General features: G+C 44.5%; 1 protein-coding gene across 1 annotated transcript in view; it reads right to left on the bottom strand.

Moving 5' to 3' along the window:
• Positions 1–13302, bottom strand: part of dscaml1 (Down syndrome cell adhesion molecule like 1) — a 77619-nt gene that overhangs the window by 58741 nt on the left and 5576 nt on the right. Inside the window, exons 2-3 of the mRNA XM_040177043.2 lie at positions 10248–10568; positions 4375–4521 (exon numbers count right to left, since the gene is read on the bottom strand). Of these exons, the coding sequence (XP_040032977.2) occupies positions 4375–4521; positions 10248–10568 (468 nt within the window). The remainder of the gene's footprint in view (positions 1–4374; positions 4522–10247; positions 10569–13302) is intronic.

The following is a 13302-nucleotide window of genomic DNA, read 5'->3' as shown; positions in this document are numbered from 1 at the left end:
TGTCAAACAAATCCGCATTTCCCTTCCACTCAGACACACACTGCGGCCCTATCAGTGCCTGGACAGCAGTCAATGCCCCTGTGTCTTCTTATACCCTCTTGGCCTGTCTCACTAGCACGCGTGTAAGCACACAAACACACACACACGCACACACACACACACACCCACACCCACACAGACAGAGTCCGCTCAAACAGAGCGCGCTCAGAGTCGCTTTGCACCTGTTCTCTCTGTAAAACATCCAAACACGAGCGCTGAATAAATAACCCGAGCTAACACAAATAGTTGCCAGGTTCACACACGCATGAACACACAAAAATACACACATACACACACACACACGCACACACACACGCGTAACCCTAAACAGCACAGCCCATAAACACACATCAATAAGTAAACATCACCTATTTTACCCGGTGTCCTCTTCCTCTCACCACTCACACTCGGCACAACCTGCTCACACTGCAGAGATAAACACACGTAGATGTGTGTGATGGTTAATGGTCAGAACAGGGATAAGAAAAAATAAAGTCTCGTGGAGAAAGAGATGGAGGAAAGAGGGTGGCAGGGCATTAAGCACTTGTCAGATGCATCTTTAATGGCAGGACACAGCAGCTTAAAGCCCCTGGCCGCCTCTTCCTCCCTGGGGTGCTGGGGACAACAAGAAACCCGAGCGCGCACACACACACACACACCTCTCTCGTTGTCCATCTGCCTGGCCTCCCATACATGCTCATACCTACCCGCCTCATTCTAGCATCCCTCCATACTATGCCCACTTTGCCATCTGCATAATTTAGCATGGCATGCTTTTCTGCCACTTTGTCTTGCTTTTTCTGCCTATTCAAGCATTTTTCTTTTTTCTTCATCAATCGTTTTATTTTTATCATCTGTTGTTCACTTTCAGGTTTGACGGAGTGGAAGGAAAAGACGATGCTTTGTCAGTTCGTCCCCTAATAAGTGTCTCTGAAAAGGAAGTAAGAGGTATGGAGGAAAATAGAGAGAGAGAGAGAGAGAGAGAGAGAGAGAAGTTAAGAGAAGAGAGGATGGGCAGAAGAGCAGAGAGTACCGGGCCTCTGCAGAGTGGCCACAAAATGGAGACTGGGACAGAAGCTGCAGCAGCTGTGGTGACGCTACACTTCACAGAGAGAGAGAGGCAGTGTGTGTGATCAAGAAGGGGGATTAAACGACCTCTTTTAACGAATGCAGAACCTTTCACGTTGATCCTCAACACTCTCCCTGTATCGCTCCCACAATATCAACCAATCAATGAATCAACATGCAGATAATAGATAGATAGAGTGTGTGCGAAAGGTATATATATATTCTTTCTATGGTAGTTTGTTGTATGTGAATTTCACATTACTCTTATGTTGAATTTCTTCATTCAATAACAAATAAGATAATAATAAAACAATACAATTCTGTGTTGTATGCAATGCTGTCACTCAGCTTTTATAGTATCTTTGGCAAGATAGTAACGTAACTTTGTTGCTCTTCGTTGGCCAACACATACACAGCAACAAGAGGATGTTTGCAGCTAATTAATTGGTCTCACTCTAATGTGTACGGCACACGCACACAATGTCTCCCACTAAACTAAAAGGCTATTAGACAGAGAGAGAAGTGTTCAAATCTCCACATTTAGAGATAAGAATAAGAATGATTCTGAGAGTGAGATGGCATGTACACTCCCTGTCACTGAAGAGTACACAGCTATGCAGGCATGTCATCCGTGTGTGTGTGTGTCTGTCTGTGTGTGCAAGGGCAGAGCCGTTGTGATGCACTAATAAAACTCAGCCAGCGATGCATCCTCACACCTTCCTCATTCCGCCCGCCGGTTCGCGCCCGTTACCATGGTGACCAGATAAAACTCACACTGTTTTAAGCTCCAACTGGAGGAGGAGATGGATACCAACAAAGTGGCACACCCGTACGCGCACACGCACACACACACACACACACACACACACAGATGAAGTTCCTTCATACACATCCGATCGGAGCATCGTCATTCAGTTCCCCAACGGACAAGTACACAGATGCGAATTCTCTAACCAGCAGCAACACCAGCAAATCATCAAGTAGAGATAGATAGATCTAGATGGAGAACGCTAGTATGACAGGCGAGTAAAAACCAGCATAACCAGTCAACACAAACAGCCGTCCTCTGTTTGACTGTCTGTCTATCTTTCTCCACCTCCCCCCCCGGCCCGCCCCAACCCCATCGCTCCGTGAACGGGCCTCAACGAAAACAGATTTGGCTGTCAAATGCTGACACGACACCCAGGCAGGGTCGTCTCACAGTGAGGCCAGCTGCCAGCAAACACCCTCTCGTCTCTTCATCAAAGCCCATTCAAGCTCAGTTGACCGACACAGCCGTCTGCGTGACATGTGTCATCCTGTCAAGACAATACCTCGGCACACGCTGTCCCTTATAAATGGCGAACCACTACAGCGTCTCCAGTGCTATGGGGGGAAAAAAAGACAAGAAAGCTGTACATGCCACCAAAAGCTGATGGATGGAAGGATGGATGAGGGGGGGGTAGCGCACATGTGAGTGGCCATGATGCTGACACAGGCCGGCAGTCTGTACCAGGGAGCAAAAGAGATGAGAGGAGGCTCACAGCCAAAGATGGATGGAAAGAAGAAGAGGGGCACTGTGTTACTAATAAGACCCATTCATCAGCTCTGAAGAGATAAAAGGGAGAGGAAGATGAAAAACGGAAATCTCTCAAACCTTTTCAAATGCAAATTCAGATGGTTTAGTGTAGGATGATTATTTTCTTTGTCAAATAACCCAACAATTTATTTAATGGACTGACCGACCGATTGATCACTTTGTCTGCACAACGTCTTTCACCTCGTCACTTGTTTTGCTTTGCTCGGTCAACAGCCAACAGCCCCAAAAATATTCAGTTTGATATGAAACGGAGAAGAGAAAGTGTATAAAGAATATCACATTTTACATTAAATGATCCTAATAGGTCAAAAAGAAGCACATGGATGACCTGTCCTGATCCGCTTAGTCACAGAAAGCTGCTAGTGTGAATATAAGTGTGTGCGTTTGCGCGCCTGTGTACACGTTAACACATGCTCTTGATCATATGTGATCATGTTTTACTTTCAAAACAGACTGGCCTGGTCTCACCACACTCACACGGAGGGATATGTGACAAGAGAGGGGAACCCAACAGCAAGCTCAATCGATCCAAACTGGAAACCCCCTTCAGGCCACACACACACACACACACACACAGACTACAGCTGTGGTGGATCAATGAGTGCTCCCGAGTGAAGGACAGAGCCATATAAAAAAGGCACACACGCAGCCCTGTTCACACACTATTTAGAGAGAAGAAAGGGCTGCTGGGTATCAGAGACGGAGAGAAGGGGCAGAGGGACCAACACGTATCATCTTCCCTCAATAGTCTCATCTGACACCCAGCAATTTGCCATCGCTCCGCGGAGCAAATGTTATGACTGCCTCGCACAAGCTCGCACACATCCACAGACCCGCACACCACGGAGCGCATGCAGATACAACATACAGCAACATGTGGGGGCCAAGTTTGGAACTGATCTTACGTCACCTTGAAAGACGCGGATCGATTCGAACAGGAGATCGGATGAAGCCAAGAGAGCAGCTCCAGACGCAGCAGAGCCCAGGAGGTGTGGCTGCTCTCTTTTGGGTGACTGTGATGAGCAGCTAAACACATCTGTCACTCATCAAATTAGATCCCCCCCCCAGGCCCACATAACCCCCCTGTCTTCCGCACACAGTCTCTCACACACACACTGACACACACACACACCGTAACATGTCTGCTAATGACTGATTTATCATTATAACAGTGAGTGAGGGGCCAGAGATGTGCCACGCAAAGGCCATTTCATCAGACTTCTTCTTAAAAGATTCAACCTTTCTTCTTCTGAACCTTCCTCCATCTTCTCTCCCTGACCAAATAGGAGATGGCAATGACGCTGTTACATTGATTACTATTAATTAAGATCTATCAACAATCACAAAGCATACAAATAATACATCTAGATAGAAAACCCATTTTTTTAAATACCATACACAGTTATGTATTTTGGTTTATTCAGGCTAAAAATAAAAGGAGGGAGTTCTCATTTCTCGGAGGGTTAATATCCTTGAGTTCACTGACATACTGGGACGACATTGGCTTATTTACTTTTCCATTATTATCCACCACCTGATCAAACACAGCAAGCACACAACCGCCCCAAATACAAACCACACAGTCGCACGAATGGCGTTTGCGGTTTCATTGCCTTTCAGTTGGAGAGGACAGCGGGACAAAGTGGACGCGTGGCTCTTCATGTTCATGGCCTTGCTGAATGTCTTACCTGGGACGATTGAGACGGTGTCTTTCTCCCAGGACACCACGCTGACGTACTCCTGGACGGCTGGGGGGATGAGGCACTTGAACACGGCGACATTACCCCGCATGGAGCGCTGGTCGGCCACGCGGACTGTGTAGGGCTCCCTGAACACTGAGGGTGGATACAAGAGCTGGAGTTAGAGTTAGTCCACAGAAGGATTCATTTCATGGAGATGGAGGATATCTCAGACAGGGGGAATTAGCCAATGACAAATGGTTTCAATAAAAATGTATTTTTAACCAGAAATGTTTTCAACCAGCCCAAGCTAACTTGGTTATTTTGTCAGAACAACAGTCCAAAATCCGATAAAATTAAATGAATTGTAAAATTTATGAAGCTGGAACGAGCAAATATTTTCGCTGAATAAATTATACAATAAATTATTCAAATTTCTGATGCATTTTCCGTCCGTTAATTCATTGACTCGCGGTTTAAGCAGTCTCTATAAATAACAATTCACTCCTCCTTCCTGCGTTGACATGATTACGTTTAACCCAGAGTAAAAGCCGGTCTTGTAAACAAACCGGTCTGGTGTCCCGTTGAACCCCATTAGGCCGTCATTTCTCTGTTTAGCCGCAGATTTGACGTGTCGCTCTGATTGTAAGGCGGGTCGACACAGAGCCGCGTTGAAGGGGATGCACAGTGAGCGGCCTTTGGCCTTTTAAAGAGCGAAGCCCCAGATGCTTTGTGACGGAGAGGGGCGGAGGGCCGCTCGCGGCCGAGGGACCCGTCACATGCAGGCGCAAGGCGTCAAAAACACTCGCCCTGCGCATGACACGCGGAGCACTGCTGTGGGTCTGTGCCCGTGTGTATGGAGAGAGAACGGGGGTGATTAAAATGGGCTTAATGATGAAAATAGTAGCCTGTAGCTAAGCAAATTATCTCTCCAGTTAACTCCGTCACCTTTAGGTTAGTTATAAACATGAAGTAAAGTGAAAATGAAAGGATGGATTGTTTTGGTGAGGAAACGGGTAGCGCTATGCTATGCTAGCTTGACTGAAGAAATGCGGGCCTGTACTTTGTGAATGGAGCACGGCCTACCGTTGGTCTCACCGCTATTCAGGCTGCATCCACACTACTTTTACTACTTTTTGGTTTTAAAACACATATGTTTTGCTACGTTTACACTGAGCAGGCGTACTGACTAGGTTTGTAAGCGGTCACCACTTTAAACTTGAAACTCGATGTGTCCTTCCCGGAACATTTCTTGTTCTTCCTTTGTGAGTTAATGGTCACGTGATCTACGTTCGAGAAGGTGGCCGTGTGGATGCAGATCATCTCGTCTCTGAAACGCCCGCGTGGACGGAGATCGTTTTGGTTTTCGGGAACAGTAAACGAGGACATTAATGGCTCAACAATGTAAGATACACATGCACGCGCACACACACACACACAAACACACACACCAAAGTGGCCCCCGCCCCCCCATGTTTTTGCTCTCTCCTCCAGCTTTCCGGTGATATAATTAACGCGTAGCCTGAAGGCCAGTATCCTTGGTCATTAATAACGCTTCATGCCAGCCGCCACCGTCACTGCAACCCAGCGGAACCGAAGCCAATGTCCTTGTCCAAACGGTGGGGAGTCTTTCACCTTAGAGTCCGAGGTTTAATCTCCAAAGTCTTTCTCTGATTCTGTCCATTGCTTTTACACTGTTACTAGTTTTTCATAAATGGACAAACCCTTTCATTTTTTCTCTCCTGAATTGGAAAGCGCTTAGATGGGAGAATAGTCTCCGTTCTACTTCAAACATTGGGGAAATTTCACCTTTTAGGGGTTGGATAATCGATTGTTGTGTCACCCATACTACTTCTTCCTCAGCATAATTAATGGTTGCAATAAGGAATCCACCGGAGAGCATCTCACTCCTTTGTGAAGCCACAGGACGCTGAGATGGGCAAAGGCCTCATTTGTAAGTCAAAGCAAAAGGACAAATAATTCCAATCAAATCTTCATTTCAATTCTTCAGTCAAACAGCTCCCGCTCCTCCTCGGTGCCATCCCCCTACAGATCAATGGCCAGGATCGATTGAGTAGCCTCTGCTATTGTGGCCGAGCCAATTCTTTCAATCATTTATTTACTCTCGGATTGACCCAACTGCCTCTAGTCAATAGCAGGGAAAATCCCTAATACCCACTGTGCCTCTCATGAAGTGTTTTAAACCCACTTGTCAGGTTGTTTGGTGTTTGGTGCAATATAACAGACGAATGCCCGTTCAGCAGGAGTTTAAAACAAGTCAAGGTTGTCTCAGGTTTCTATTTCCTTTGCTTTGACCCCAGCTTGTCCTTCGCCAGCTAACTCGAATAAGCTCTTTATGGCAACGTGGCCTTGTGACTATGTAACCAGTACCAGTAAGAGGCTACTGTTGTGATTGTATTATCATCTAACACACGCTATTCTTCAGAGATATATTCTCTTCAGCCTTGTGACAGGATGTAAATGGTAGCTCAACTGATTTGTGTGTAAATTGCACTCCCCCTCATCGCATGTGCAGGAGAATCATTAGGATGTTACTGATGCCTGACTATATGCAGCCCGGTTGCCTAGAAACGAGCTTAAACATGGGTCTGGTGCACTGGGCGCACTGGGAGGCAAGACTTGTATCACTGTCGCTTCAATAATTAATGACGGGGAAACCAAATACTGCATTTACTTATTCATGAAGCGAACCGCAAGAACAGAAGAAAAAAAAACAATAATGACACGGATGGACGCCAGTTTCCTTATTGAATGGATATTATATCAAAAGCAGTCCTTGTGTTTCAGGTACCCTAATTATTATATTATCAAGAAAATGTTACCCAAAGGAAAGACGATGCGGCAGAAGGAGGAAATGGATGCAAGCACATGCGGTCTGCTCTCAGGCCTACGTGGCTCTGTGTGTTTTAGTTGTGGACAAAAGGGATATCATTGAACAGGTGTCCTTCTCTCATTTTTTCAAGGTTGTATCAAGAGGCCATTGTGGGCACTAAACCATGAAACCCTGAGAATCATGCAGGACTAAAGACTGGAATGATTAAACGTACGTGCTTTTCTTTTTAGAGTAAACTCAAACATTTGCCTTTGGGTAACTTAACTGGGTACACGAAGATGAACTTTGATGGAGAAAGATTATTAAAATACAGTGAGGCCTTATCATTGAGGCTTGAATGCTTCCAAAGTGCTAGATGTTACGTATATTCACAAAGCTCTGCTTCAGGGTTAATACAGATTTTATTTGTTATAATTTGGGGGGGTTTCTCGATAGGAAATTGTTTTTTCTGCCTTATTTCTTTGATACTAAGTTTGCAAATAATTAATATAAATGCTCCAAGGGAACCGGAAGAGCCGGTCTCCATGGTCGAGTACAGTTACTGTACTCTTTAGGTATAGTTAAAACAACAGAAACATTCATCATAAATTATAATTAAACATAATGTAGAGGCGGGAGCATACATACATATATAAAAATGTGTTTTATTATATGTAATAATAAAACACATTTTTATATATGTATGTGTTGTATGTATATTTTTTTGTACATCTAACGTTGGAGGTCAAAGTTCAGCCTGACAAGCAACTGTGACATTAAATAAGAACGAATGAATTATGTTTTAAAACTGAAACATCTACCAATGCAATATAGTGTTTTTCTTTTAAATCTTTAATTCCCAACATCATTGTAAACACATTTTTCCGGCACTGTAAATCGGATGCAACCAGTGAGAATCAGATATACCAAATAATCCCCCGCTGTGCAAAATAATCTATCAAAGAAAAACCTGCTGAAACACAGGTGTGATCTTAGAATGAACCAGTCCTGCATAAAGAAAAGAAAATGCTGCAGCGCAACGCACACTTAGAAAAACATTTATAATCCAATAACTGTTTAGTTGTATCTCAAACCTCATTCTCCTTAAACTTTTGACAACAAAACATTCATATTTGAAGATATGGAAGGAACTTGAAAAATATGTTTTCATAGAAACTGGTGTAAAAATATCCATTGAATGACCCGCAATAATGGAGCCAAAAAAAACATTTAGTACGAGAAAAAAAGAAAACCAACATAGTCATTTTCATAAATGTAAATCTATCCAGACAGGTGCTAGTGCTATTATTGGCCCACAATCAGCGTGCATGGGAGAGGGTGAGAAAGAGGGGGAGCGATAGAGAGATGTGAAGACGTGAAGAGCAGGGAGAGAGAGAGGGGCAGGGCGGGAGGACGAGACGGATAGCGAGGGGGAGTTTGGGTGCGGCAGATTTTTGGGGGGTGTCACACTGCGAGCTGTCAGCTGCCATCATTCTCCTGCGCCGCCTGAGACGCGGCATGCCACACCCTAGCGCTCCCGCCTCTGTCGCCCATGGCAACTGCACAGTTGTGTATGTGTGAGTGTGCAAATGAGAATGTGTGTGTGTTGTGTAGGACTCTGAAGAATAAGGTATACACACACACACACGCACACATGCACATAAGCCCTGGTTATAGAGCTGTGGAGTGGTGTTTGCCTCAGCATTTAATTGATTAATTGTTGTAATTATTTAGGCGAGAAGGTCATTCCAACACTGAGGCTGGCTAGAAGGTCACTCTCACGCTGTAGGGACTGTACTCCTCTGGGGACCACACCGGCCATATGGGTGGTTACGGGTTTGTGTCTATGTGTGTGTGTGTGTGTGTGTGTGGTGATCACGGTGAGGGAGACAATCTGACAGAATCATTTGGGTTCGTATTCGTGGGATAAGGAACTGTTGACTTTCTCTTTATGCAGAATTGATCAACACAATCAGAATGTCCGCCTGGCTAATACGGTGACCTGAAAATCCACTTTTTATATGATTATGTTCAAATCTTTCTATGTCTGCAGCTGACTCTCCAAATATTTCCTGCCAAACACCCTGACAAAGAGCTGGCAACTAAACACCAAGACCCAGCTTGACTAAAATGGTTCTGTGTGTGTGTGTGTGTGTGTGTGTGTGTGTGTGTGTGTGTGTGTATGTATGTGTGCGTGCGTGCGTTTGTGTGTATGTGTGTGTGGTTAGGGGACTTTCCAGTCCATGGACAGATGGAGAGACTGGGAGACAGGAGGCTTGCTGGCATGAGCTACAAACATGGCTGGTGTGCATGTAAATGTGTGTGTGTGTGTGTGTGTGTGTGTGTGTGTGTGTGTGTGGGGGCATGCATGTGAATATCTACGCACATCCCATTAGGTCCCATGCATGTGTTTATGATGTTTATGTGTGTGTCTGAGGAGTCTGAGTAAGAGCAGTAACACCTTTCCTCAGTGTGTGCAGCGCCTCTCTCCAGCTTTGACCTTGGCAGGGGGGGCGGACAGGTCATCACACCAACTGTCTATGTGGCTGCGTGTTCGTCTTCAGGAGGTTTTTACACTACACTCTCAGATACTTCCCCACCGGCTGAGAGACGTTGTTAGTTTATGAGGGCAATATGGCCATTTTGTTGACTAAGGGTAGCGCTTATGATGTTATTGTTAAAAATGTTAATGTGAAAGTAAGCTTATAAGATATATACATGTAAATATATGTAGCAAAGTGATATATTTGACAATGACCGCAAAAACATTTTGTTTTTGAGGTAGATCTTTGTGAAGGCACATTCAATGAATTTCAACATGAATATCACCAGGTTTATTTTGGATTGAGCAATAAACTGGATTTCCAAATATAAGTATGCAGTTTAGACTGTCAATGTTCAATTACTCTTTAGTTCAACATTTTTGCTTTTAATTCAAGTGACAAACAACAGTTGAGCTAAGCTAAGGTAATGCCGAGAACATAGTGGTAAGATAAATGAATCCCTTCAGCCATTGGCTTGGTTTGCACATAGAGTGTCCAGCCCTCACCTGCTTTGATGTGAATGCTGGGGCTCCGAATCTTGCCTGCTTGGTTCTCCGCAGTGCAGAAGTACTCGTTGTCGTGGATAATGCTGTTGTAGGCTGATGGGGAGAATGGGTAGAGCTGGAGGGTACCGTTGGCATGCACGTGGCGGATATGGGGCACGTCATAAATGTCGTCTCCGGCAGCCAGGTACCAGCGCAGGGCGGCATGGGGGGCGCCGCCCGCGGGGCAGGGCAGGGACACCCCCACCGAGCTGGAGAAGGTCACCCGCTGCAGGGAGGCGTTCACAAAATACAGCCGCGGAGAGACAACATCCTCACTGTTGACTGTTTGGATCAGAAAAAGAGAGAAAAGCAGTTAGTAGGTAGGTGTCAGAAATAACATACACATCAGGCAGATATAAAGAGCCACAAATGCACTAATTTATTACTGAGAGAAGTGCTTGGTAAACGAGTGCTGAACAGTGCTTCTGCTAAATGGAAGGATTTTAAGATAAGATATATGTTATTATAGTTAAGTAACAAAAGGTTTGAACATATTTTTGTATAGCGTTCAGGGTTCCTTCTACAAAAGTTAACGTTCCTTACCACAGTTACTTTGCACTTTACAGTATGATACAGAAAGTCTTCAATGCAAGGAGACCTCGTTATTAAAAAAAACTCTTTGCAAACACATAACATGTTAATTATTTTTTAGGTTCACTGGAATGGGAATATTTTAGAATGTCTCACTTTGAAATATCAATAACGATGCTACCTAACTCTCACATAAAGTATTATACAAGCTGGGTCTAAGGCCATTCAGGTCACCTCAAACTGCAGCCATCCATCTAATCCTATATGCATTATCCCTAATCTAACGTATGTATCGACACAGGCCATTAAGAATACGCCCCTCAATAGACGGGAAAAACAGGACACATAACTCGACTACCACCGCTCTCCTTCTTCATGTTAATACCCTTCATCTTTCAGTATTAGCGTGCTAGCAAACTGCTGCATTTCTTCCTCTTCGTCTCAAGGCATTCATATCCACTGAAAGTGGTTCTCTATCTGGATACTGGGGCTGGATAACACAGATGTTGGTATTGTGGCAGAGATGAAGAGCTACAGTCAGATAAGTTGTCCTAGGGGAGATAGAGCCTCGTATATCCTCTCTCTCAAACACCCTCTTCCGGTTCAGACTGAGGCAGAGAGGGATCTTTTAAGATTTGTGTGTTTCTGAGTGTGTACGTTTGCCGTGACCAGGGAGCTGGGGGAGTAGAGGAGTGTAAAGTGCTGAGCTCAGCTTGGCGACAGGCCAGGGGAAGACACTGTGCCCAGAGCAAGAGAAGTTTCTTCTCAGACAATGATACTTAATTAATCCCCTTTCCTGGATTGTGTCAACAATGCCTGGATTAGTCTTATCTCTGTAATTCTCTCTGTGCTGGGAGAAAATGGGGTGACACATCAATGCATAAAAACACTATCAGGTATCATAGAGGATCTTATTTCTACAGATCCTCTACATCAATGGATATCCTTAGTAACTAGCTATACAATTAGAAATGCAAGGCCCACTGGCCATCTTTTGAAGCTCTTAACACTTGCCAAGAATGCGGATGAAGGGTTGATACAGAACACCATTTTCATCTCTGTATGAATAGTAACATCCAGCGACATAATGGCATTAATAACAATACATTAAAGATGATGATAATGACATGATAAAACGTTAAAAGGTCAAATGAACAAATATAGGATTAAATTAAAACGGACCGGATTCGCCGTAATTAGGTGATTTCAACTCTCTTCCTTGTCGGTTTGTACACTTAATAGATCTGTCGGCATCCCTCTGATTTATATTTTTGAGTTACTAGTCATAATCTCCTATCGCATTCAACACACACACTCACACACTGTCTATCCACTCAGTAATCGCACTGCCGTGGGAGGCCGGTGTCCGACTTCCCTGATTCACATGTATACATGGGCGTTTGACGGAAGGAGAGATCAGAGCGTCAAGCAGGAGTGCAATATCATAGACAGGACATGGGTGGCTGGTCCGGGATAAAGGTGCTCAAGTGCAAAGGTGTTTGTATTGCAGCCGAGTGAGTGAGTATGTGTGTATATGTGTGCAAGCATGTGTGTGGTCAGGTCAAAGGTATAGAGAGGGTAATGTTAAATCACTTCCTCAGATTTTGATGTCAAACTCAGTCACCAGCAGGGGCGGAGGTGTTCAGGAAAAAGATGCAATCGCTGCTCGAGGCAAAGCAGATATGCTGAGGAGATAGAGAGCTAAAATTGGAGCAGATCCTTTGTGTTCAAATTTGAATTCGGGTCAAGTTCAAACCATCCTCTCGTTTGAATCCGTGTCAATCACCCTGAAAGGCTGCTAGGCTGACGGATCTGCACTTTCAGCACCACGGAGAGCACCGACATGGACGGCTTGATAAGGAACACATGGAAGTGTTTGCAACCAACCTATTTGTCTGAGCTACTTCCCACTTGCTAAACCCCAAGTAAAACTGGTCAAAGCTGGTAACCAGGTAAAGGCCGGAGTCCCCACTGGGTGAAAGCAGAATCCCCACTTCTGGTTCCCAAACGTCTGCCTTTAAATGAAACCAAGTCTATTTACTACATTTTGTGAACAGCTAGAATAACTTTCCAATGGATCCCATGTTATGGGAAAGTCTTAATAAATAAACGGGATTTCCATTTTGAGTAACATATAGCCGCATTTTACCTACCCTGTGATCATTTTCCTCTGCTTCGATTTATTATTCAATCCCTTGTATGTGTCCTGAACCACTGTGCATTCCCAATGTGCTCTATTAAAAAATAAACAAACCATAAACCATCATGTGCTATCACCAAACTGGCCTCAAACAGCAAAACAGTTTGGAGTCAACAACTCAAAGTCCCACGGAAAACCTCTTAAAAGGACGCAGCTTATGATGCCGTGCATGGCTAATGGCTTTGTCCTATGGTATGAATTCAGGTCACCGTTCACATAAACACATTCATTCAAGCAATGACACATGTTTAGAACCATACGGAAGCAATCCCCAGTCTACATGGC

Source organism: Gasterosteus aculeatus, chromosome 1 (genome assembly GCF_964276395.1).
Source record: "Gasterosteus aculeatus chromosome 1, fGasAcu3.hap1.1, whole genome shotgun sequence".
NCBI classification, from domain to species: Eukaryota; Metazoa; Chordata; class Actinopteri; order Perciformes; family Gasterosteidae; genus Gasterosteus; species Gasterosteus aculeatus.
Note: the sequence above shows the minus strand (reverse complement) of the source record. Positions and strands in the feature narration are given on the sequence as shown.